This window comes from Dioscorea cayenensis, chromosome 9, assembly GCF_009730915.1.
Source record: "Dioscorea cayenensis subsp. rotundata cultivar TDr96_F1 chromosome 9, TDr96_F1_v2_PseudoChromosome.rev07_lg8_w22 25.fasta, whole genome shotgun sequence".
NCBI lineage: Eukaryota > Viridiplantae > Streptophyta > Magnoliopsida > Dioscoreales > Dioscoreaceae > Dioscorea > Dioscorea cayenensis.
Genome location: NC_052479.1, coordinates 149,777 through 159,361, shown reverse-complemented (window position 1 = coordinate 159,361; position 9,585 = coordinate 149,777). Strand labels below are relative to the sequence as shown.

Sequence of the window (9,585 nt, the reverse complement as noted above, 5' to 3'; positions counted from 1 at the left end):
TCTATCAATTATAAAATCATTATTATAAATTTATAACTATGCTACGCATTTAATAAAGATGTGAAAAGAAGTGCCTAATCCTAAATATTAATTAAATAAAAACTTCAGTTTTTTGACTCCGTAGCATTACTTAAAGGTTAGGTTAACCCAACTCAGGCAATTAAGAATTCTTTTGATGGATATATAACAGAGTCAGAGTCAAAAACAATACAAGTTTAAGATCAATGGGTTCAATGATTCATCTCACTTTTTTTTTATCTTTGAACTGAATTGAATCACTAATGCCAATCTTAGATAGCAATTAAGCTCTTACTTCCGTGCCTCTTTAATCATTATTATCATCATATATTGTTTCATATTTATAGTTCCATGTAATCACAGCATGCAGCAGTAGATAAATGATTTTAAACAGCATAAAAGGGATTGTAAATAAACATATATGTAAACAAATGATATAATCAGTACCTCCTCATAGTTTATATATATCCAAATTGGCAAGACAAACACAAATGCTAAAATACAGAGCTTTTTTTTTTTTCTTGGTGATTATAACTATAACCCAGAATAAATGATTTAATTAATAATTAAAAGATCTGGATCTTCCAACCAAACTGCAACAACCATGTCTGAGGACTTGTTCAAGACTACTCCTTCTTCTCCGGCACACGGCCATCGGTTCCAGCGAGGATGCTGTACTTATGTTTGCGAGTGAAGTCGGTGCTCTTAAACCCAAGCGTGGCACCGATGACTCGCTGTATATAATTAGCGACTTCAATTGGTGTTTTGCCTCCAGCGCAGGTGAGCTCACGGGGTAACTGGTTCAAGAATGTGATCTCATAAACAGGCCTGGGATTCATGAATACAACATAAGGGTCAAACACTTTCCAGCCCCTCACAGTTGTGCCATGAAACATGCTCTGTTTTGTATTAATGGCTACCGGGACAATCCTATCTGTTAGTTCACCAAACAATGCACTGAATCTCAGCAAGAATGGTTCTCTGCATGTTGTACCTTCCGGGCAAATCACTAAGTCACCTTCCTCGAGCAAACGTTTGATGTTGGCCGCATCTTTTTCGCGTTCTCTTGATAAAGCCACTGCCTTGATTGGAGAAATTAGCTCGGAGAATTTGCTAATGCTGTATGTGACACAACTGACTTTACGGCCCAGCGCAACTGCAGTAACAACCGGGTCAAGCACGGTGCGATGGTTGCAGACAAAGAGGTAGCCTGGATGGCCTTTCTTTGGAGGAGGTGGTGGTGTTCCCTTGACAACTAGTTTGATGCCCATAATCTTGTAAGTGTAGAATACAATGCGCTCCGGGAGAGGGATGTTGCAGTAGACACGGATCAGTGACACAATGAAGCCAATCGGCATCCAGATGAATGTGAGCAGAGCCATCAACGGTGTTGGCCTCTGCGCCCACCGTCCGTCATGGAATATGATCGGTTGCGGTAGCTTCTCTCTTGGCAATGGCTTAATTTTCATGCTTGGCACAATATATGCTTCCTGCAAAACATTGAGAATTATATACATCACTTATTCATTCATTCATTCATTCATAAAGTATAATTCATCTCTGTATCAGACTGGCCTGTACAGTCTAATTACAGATGGAATCAATGGACTAACTACCATTGGTTACAGGCATTAAATAAAGGCATGTGGAAGGGGGATGAGAATTGAAAGATAGACATTAATGCAACTAGTTTGAGGTAAACAAGCAATCACCAGAGGGTTAAGTAATTGCTAGAGACATGCTAAATTGACAGAAGGAAAAAACAGAGGGAAACAACTAAAGATGAGTTTGTCAGAGAATCAAAAGAGAGAGAGTTTCCCACGTGGACCAATGGGAAGGAAATAAATATTATTCCCACACAAGTGAGTGAATGAGCAAATCATTCAGGCCCACAATCCAAAGATGGAAAGCATGAGGTAAAATCATTTGAGTTGCAGAGTTTAAATATTATTAGTTAAAAAAAAAAAACCAAAATAAAGACAAACAGGGTAAAAAGATTTTATCAATTTGTATAATAGTACTATCATACCTTTTAAAATCACAAGAAAAGCAGAGATGGAGAAAAAGATGCAAAACAATAAATAGGTATAATGACAAACGTGAGAAACTTAAATAAAAAGAATATTAGCGTTGCATTACATAGAACGTACCTTGCAAATGGACATGAATCCATAGTCAGTCTCTCTGTCTCCAATGCCAAGATCAGGCAAGTTATCACGGAATTCCTGTTCAACTGCCTCTTTCTTATGCTCACCAACAAGAACACCAGGTTTTATTACAAACCCAGTAGCTCTTCCAGATTTTCCAATCTCCAGCTCTGTCCCCAGGACCTTCTCTGCGCCAAGAAAGTCCTTAACAAAAGGCTCAACCATAATTCTCGGGTTTGCGGTCACGATAAATCTCTTGCCGAAAGAACTGAACACTCTCCACCCCTCAGGGTGGACATCCTCAGCATAAAACTTTGGCAAGACAGAGCGCGCCACCATCTCAATGTCTTTGATCTTCAACCCGGCAAAGGCTATGTACACAAGCATTTGTATAGCCAATGCCTCTGAGAAGAATAAGTAGATAATGTACACAAGAGGGACAGAAGTTAGAAGAACTAATCCTCTAAGAAGACTGCCAGCTTCAATGGCCACAAGCATGTAATAAGGGAATGCACTCCTAGACACAAGAAGTGTGCCATCAAGATCAGCCACCACTGTTTGCTCTGATCTCCCTATTGAGCTACACTTGTTAATGGGTTTGAAAACATGGTTAGTCTCCATTAGCTAAAGAGATAGGAGGAGATGGAAGTGTGGTGGATAGAGAAGGGAGGAGAAATATAAATAGGAGGGTAGAAAGGAAAGGCCGGAGTACAGTTGCGAGCTAACTTGTGGGCCTTTAATTCTAGACACGCAAAACCATGCATCAATTCAGGCATCCTTTACTTGTATTCATATTTGTGATGGTGAGTTGGTCTCCTTTCAGCAGACTTTATGGTTGTTCTTTTCTCAACTAATGTTTGAAACTATAAACAGGTAGGTGTCCACGTAAAAGTTTCAATCTCTCTCTCTATATCTCTGTGACGCACACTGACTCACACAATCACAGGGTGGCTTCCTACAAAAGTCCAATTAGTTGGTTAGGAAGCAGGAAGTTGAGAGGGTTGGCATTAGATGAGATTAACTTAACTCCTGATTTCTTATCTAGAAAGCAGGAAGCTGTGCTTGCCGTGCATTCATTAGGATTGGCATCAAAGGAAATTATCCACTGATACGTTAATTATCAAGCAGCTGCGCATTCATTAGGGTTGGCACAAATGCCACCATCCACTGATTTGGGTTGGCCAAGGTGTGTGTTTCGTAGCCTCTAATTGGGCAGGGGAACTAAATTCTCAAGTTCTCACATTTGATTCCTGGTAGCTAGAGAAGTCATTGGAACTGGGGTCCCGGTTCTAATGAGATTGAAATACATTTAGACAACATATTCAAATGGTAACTTTTTCAAGATATACACACAAAAAAAAGGAAAAAAAAATGTACTTAGAACTTTTTGGTTTTCTAGACTGATTTCATTGCAGACAAACACACTATTTGAGTCAAATACAAATAGTTCCGTGACGCAACAAAATGTTTAGATTTAAGCCTAAAATGTGGTTTATCTATTTTTCTTTTTTTAGATTTGTACCTAAATTAAATCCCTAATTTTCAAGATATGACCATTATCACGGCCACAAGCACAAGATAAAAGCAGCTAAAACTTTGAGAGGGTATTCATAGGGTTGTTGGGTGATTAGATGCTTATTAAATCCGTGGGACTTAATAGTACAGACATTCAAGAGGTGAGATGAGGCTTTGAATGGTGTGAAGCAGCAAAGTAAGGCAAGAAAGGAAAACTCACTATTACTATTATTATTACTATGTGCTTTAAAAAGACCACCCCATTTTAATGGAAGTAAGGTGATGCGATTCAAATATAACACGCCCCTAAATCAATTGCCATTTCAGATGAGAGAAACATATGAAAGACCAAATAGTTATTCTCCAGCTCAATCCACATGGGAGAGAGATAGACATCTCAACCAACTTTTCGGTATAAACCTACTTACATTCATGAACCAACTTACATCACTACGCAACTAAATTAAGTAGCCTTGAACAGTCTAGGGGACCTTATTAATGTTAACTGACCCTAGACTTGGGTTCTGAGTGCTTGGGAAAGGTACTAAACTTTTGCACCACTTCCCCTTTTAATGCCTAGTATCGCATTGTCTCAGAACATATGCCATTGAGAAAGTGACCCTAACAGAATTCAAATCTGGGAAGTGTTTTGGAAATCATGAATGAGCCAATATCAAGCACATGATTGGCTTAGTCAGCAGATATGTCATATTATGCAGATTATGAACATATAACTAAAACAAATAGCTAATGCAAAATAATAGAATCTGGATCTCAAGAAACCAATTATATATTTTTTTTTAAAAAAAAATAAATAAATAAACCACTAATTTATTAAAAAAAAAAAAAAAAAAAAAAAAATACAGAGAAGTACAACGGAGAAAAAACAACAAGTGAGTCTAAAGATAACAACAGTCTAAATCCTCACCAACTATATATTTCTATCACAAGCAACAGTAATAACATATGTAGCATGTTAATCATCTTAAAAAAATCTTCAGCAAATATAATAATTTATAGAGGATGGGCATGTAGCAAACAAAACCATTAGTGCAACCCTTTTTTTTGAGGTTCCTGCTCACCAACTTCAGAGTACTCTGCAACCAAACTAGTTGACTGCCAAGTAAAGTTTTTGCACTAGGTGAACAAGTAGGGAATAAAAGACCTCACAATAGTTAATTAATCCTCATCAGTCATGCACTTGATAATGGATAAATTTACCAGTAAACTAAATCAAACAGGACAAAATTGGGTGTAAAAGGATTTGATACCTTTTGCTGTACTTCAGTTTATATAACAATAAACTATTTAATCTCTCTTAATAGAACCCCTAATAAGCTGATTTCCAATGGGATGAATGAGACAGCACACCTATCATTTGGCCCACAGAAATAAAAAAATATTAGAAACAAATTCAATAGAAACAAGAAGGATGAAAAGAAACCAATGGGATTTATCGTAACAATTAATTATAGCAGTTGGGTTGGTGAGACAGGTAAGGAAATTGGGTACAATTGCTAAAGCATGCAGACATAGAAAGACAAGGTAGATACTGCTGTCATGCATGATAATTCTTGGCTATTGTGATAGATGGGTGCTGGTGAAGCCCTCAATGCTGGACACAGAAACATCTTCCACAAGATGATCAAATCCTTCTACAAATTAATAGATTCTAATTGATTAAGATGAATAAAGTTACCAACGAGCTAGCTCAGAGGCACAGCTCCACTTTTATAAGGTTAAGATAGTGGCTTTCATTGTCCCGAGTTCAAATGCTCCCAAATGCCAATTGGTGGAAATTGATCCCCACTGTGAGCACAAGCGGCCGTGTCCCAACGTAAGACTGGCTGACCAATTCCCGGCCCTAGGCACGCCTCTAACACGTGACTTGTCCACATTTGTGAATAAAAATAAAAATTAAAAAAAAAAAGAATAAAGTTTCCTTTCCCTACTCCATCCTAAACCATAATCTGCAATGTAAAGATACAAGTATCGCAGTACAGCTGAGAAATGAATTGTCAAGCAATACGCCTAGAATGGAAGAATTGTTTTTTATTCCCCTACCCACTGAGAGGTCAAGGGATTGATCCTGTGTCTTGCCCATATTTGGAAAAAATGTAGAGCAATCATTTAAATGAATGTGAAGTAATGGCTCTAAACTAGATGGTAAAAAGTGTCAAGTAAAATCATACTTCACCTAACAAAGTTGCAACACCAAATAGTTCGATCCTTTTCAAAAAATAAAACAGCTCTATCCCCTTCCCATGCTCTTCTACAGCAAGCTGCATGAAACTCTCACTTATGATGGATTTCAATCATTTCAAAAGCTCAACTTGTCTTTAAAATGTCGACAAGAAATCTACTTTATATTCTTCGACACGCCATAACACTTCAAAATTAATCTGAATCTTATATCTTCAGCATTGCTGAACATGGACCGCAAAAAAACCTCCTATAAAAGGTTAATTCAATAGGAAAACTAATTAGAACTGTAACCTATAGGGTCTTGAGAGTAAGATTACTCTTTCCTGTGAAAAAGCAGGGAAAGCATCCAGTCCCGTAGCCTTTTCACAACTTACAGGCAATAATGGTCAACCAATTTCTTTTATTGTGCCACTCACACAGAGCAACATCCAGACCTAATAACAAAATAACGGGCCTATAAAATTGAAGTGATTGGACAATTTCCCAAGATGAAAGATAAAAAAATACATTACCTGTTGCTGCCCTGATGGCTGCTCTCTGAAATGTCATTAAATTGGTGTTTGTGGCCATGCAGAATAATCAATGTTTTACAATATACACATAAATAGGCAGGATAAGATACGTAAGTCACAAGCAACATAGTTCATGCATCCTCAACAACAGAAAAATGCTATAAATTCCTCAATGTTTTAAGAAGACAAAGGAGGGAAATACACATTATTTGCCAATCTTTGGTTACAAACAATATAAAGATGTAAGGGGTAAATCCACTTTCCAGATTACTTGGATGACAGATATTGCCCTTGAATGATATGAAAGAATTCATGTTCTGAATGATGATCATAGGCTCAACAAAAGGTGGGAAATATTAGTACCAGTACATTAAAATTAGAATAGCCTCTCACAGGGCATCTCGAGCTGCAATCCTACATGTGATTGCATCAGGGACTGAAGATATCTCTAATTCTTGGATGGAGATTTTATAATGCTGATCAGAGAAGAAGAGGGCCGTCATTTGATAGCAACAAAGAAGTAAACCATATTGATTGTGGGATTTGAAATCTAAATAGCAAAATACCTTTTTAATCTGAGAGTGATCGGCCCTAGCTTCCAACTCTTCCAAGTCAATCTCTGTTCCTTTGATGAGTTTCTCCACATTTTTCATCTGTCATATAAACTCTTTCGTCAAACAAAACTTTTGGCCAATTTAGTAATTGGCTGAGGCAAAAACACAAATATTAGCACACATGCGGAGGAGCCTAAATAAACTACTATTCGCACTTTATATGAAACCTAACTATCAATTTAGACCTTGGCCTTCCTACTACATATGCGCCTCCATTTATCAATCCATAATATTTTAATCTACATTAAATTGTCTAATGTCAGTGCAAAGGAGCCTGAAATTCACCTTCTGAGTCATACAGTGCAGAAATTTAGATATAATGCACAAAGATCTGAATGCAATGATATGAGCAAATAAAGTTTAACAGATTCAGACTTCAATTTGATGCAGAAGAAAACCGCATGCAAGAATGTTAATTTATGAACAGCAAAAAGAACATCCATCATTTAATTGCACAACTTAATCTCAAAACAGGAAAAGTTATATTTTATTTTGTCTATTCTCAAGAGGTAATAAAGAAGGAAATATTCAAGCAAAAACAAAAAAAACTGGAACTGAAAATGTTCTGCAACAGCACCATGTACACCTGACCATTGGAGTAGCTTCCAATCATATTTTATTTCTGTTTTTTTTTTTTTTAAATATGAAAAAAGGATAAACTGCAATTCATTAAAAGAAAAAAAAGCAATGTACAAGCATAGGGAACAGGATTCCCATAAGGAAAAACGGCACAAAAAGAAAACATATAGCAATTCAAAAAGGTCTACCTGCAAGAAAACTGACATCTCAAAAGTCTCATTTCCAATCATAGTTAAAACGAACTATAGTATTATGATTACACTACACAAAAACTACCAATATCTCGACTGAAGTAAATTCCTCCATAATTTGGAAAAATGTCAAAAAGGATTTATGAACACTAAATGGTTATACCTCGCCGTGAGCAGCACTAAAACGAGCTGCAAGAATGTAGGTTGTGTTGTCTGAAATTCCACATCTTTTCAATGACTCAGTGATCTGGTGTAAAATTTAATCTTGTTGAAAACAGTGCAATGCACTAAGAATTGAGATATATAAAGAAACATGCAACAAAGAGCGATGAGCAACATACATGTTTGGATCCTGAGTAATTATAAACAAGCTCTGAATGAAGTGACCGTGTTTTCAGTGACTCCCTTGATTTATCTAAAACTGCTTTATGAGCTGCTGCTAGAATGGGGAAAACATCAGGAATCTGTCCAAATGAGGAGAGATGTTACAGTAACACTATGTGCCCAGAAAAAAAGAAATACAGAAAAAAAAAAATTGTAGAAATAATACAACCAAAGAGACGAGGGCTCTATATATGCGACAAGGATTGAAAGCAAGTCATACCAGTGACGCGTTCAGAAGAGCTACTTCTGGCTCCAATTTTCCTTCTTGAATCAAATTCAATAATTCCCTGAAAATCAATGGCAAGTTATCACCTTTAAGGAACAAGACAACTAAATGCATGATATTCACACCTAATCAATTTATTTTGCGAGAAAAAGAAATATACTGATTGTACCAACACCCACTGCTATGCTTAGATGAGATATTAGTCAATAACTAAAAAAAATACCAACTTTCCAAAATGTACTAATTTTTCAGCAAATGATATCCAAATTCATGAAAACCTAATGATATTACAAACAATATTTCTCCAACTTCCATCTGCTATAAGTACAATAATCGGCTCTAATAAATGCCGAAATCCTCTCAATTAGTTCTAAGTTAACATAACAATTAAAAGCATTTCCCACTCATAGTCAATTAAGAAAGGAAAAAAAACAGAATATTAGAAAAACCTAATCCATGGGGCTCCAGAGAAACGGGAAGATGGAAAAAAAAAAACAAAAGATGTACAGAGAGGAAGAGAACGAGGCTCACTTGCTATTAGAGACATCGGTGAAGAGGGCAAGCGAGAGGGTACTTCCATTCACGTTGAACTCCTTCATCGGGATCTAGGGTTGAAGCTCCAGCGAGAGAGATGAAGCAGGGCTTTAGCGTGATCGTTGACGGCGGGATGAGGCTAACGAACGCTACCGCGCGGGTTACGGATTTGTTCACTAGCTACGGATGCAAATGAAAAACCGTTAACCCGTTAACCCGACCCGGCCTAGAGAGAAGCCCAGTGGGCTGAACTCAGGCCTGCAAATATATGCATCTATGCCCTCTGAAGGTGTATCTATTATACAATACTTTTTTTAAATTTATTTTTAAAAAAAAATCTATATTAAAATATGAAAACAAAAAAATGTTTAAAATAAATGGTACAAATCTTTAAAATTATAAATGGAGGAAAATATTATTTTTTTTTCCGTTGCTGTATAGTATTAATTAATATAAAAACAACTTGATATAATGCATGCAAGATGCCAACGGTCTTTTGGTCTATTGGCACCAGATTCCTTTAATAATATGTTTATTTCATAGAGAACTCGAGATCGAATATCAAAAATTACGTTTAACATATATATTAAAAGATTAAAATGAGATATATTAGCTTCTTTTTATATATATATGGAGTGAAACTTCAAAAGGGAAATAAGT

General features: G+C 36.5%; 2 protein-coding genes across 2 annotated transcripts; both read right to left on the bottom strand.

Annotated features, from left to right (window-relative positions):
- Positions 1-442: 442 nt before the first annotated feature.
- On the bottom strand, positions 443-2,838 carry LOC120268890 (glycerol-3-phosphate 2-O-acyltransferase 6). The gene is made up of 2 exons (XM_039276151.1): positions 2,169-2,838; positions 443-1,508 (listed from the first exon to the last, which is right to left on the bottom strand). The coding sequence occupies exons 1-2, from the start codon at positions 2,784-2,786 to the stop codon at positions 645-647; spliced, it is 1,482 nt and encodes a 493-aa protein (XP_039132085.1). The 5' UTR covers positions 2,787-2,838; the 3' UTR covers positions 443-644.
- Positions 2,839-6,527: 3,689 nt separating this feature from the next.
- LOC120269154 (EKC/KEOPS complex subunit TPRKB) lies at positions 6,528-9,104 on the bottom strand. The gene is made up of 6 exons (XM_039276472.1): positions 8,923-9,104; positions 8,386-8,452; positions 8,123-8,245; positions 7,945-8,028; positions 6,964-7,050; positions 6,528-6,873 (listed from the first exon to the last, which is right to left on the bottom strand). Exons 1-6 carry the CDS (start codon positions 8,988-8,990, stop codon positions 6,787-6,789), a joined length of 516 nt encoding a protein of 171 aa, XP_039132406.1. The 5' UTR covers positions 8,991-9,104; the 3' UTR covers positions 6,528-6,786.
- Positions 9,105-9,585: the final 481 nt, after the last annotated feature.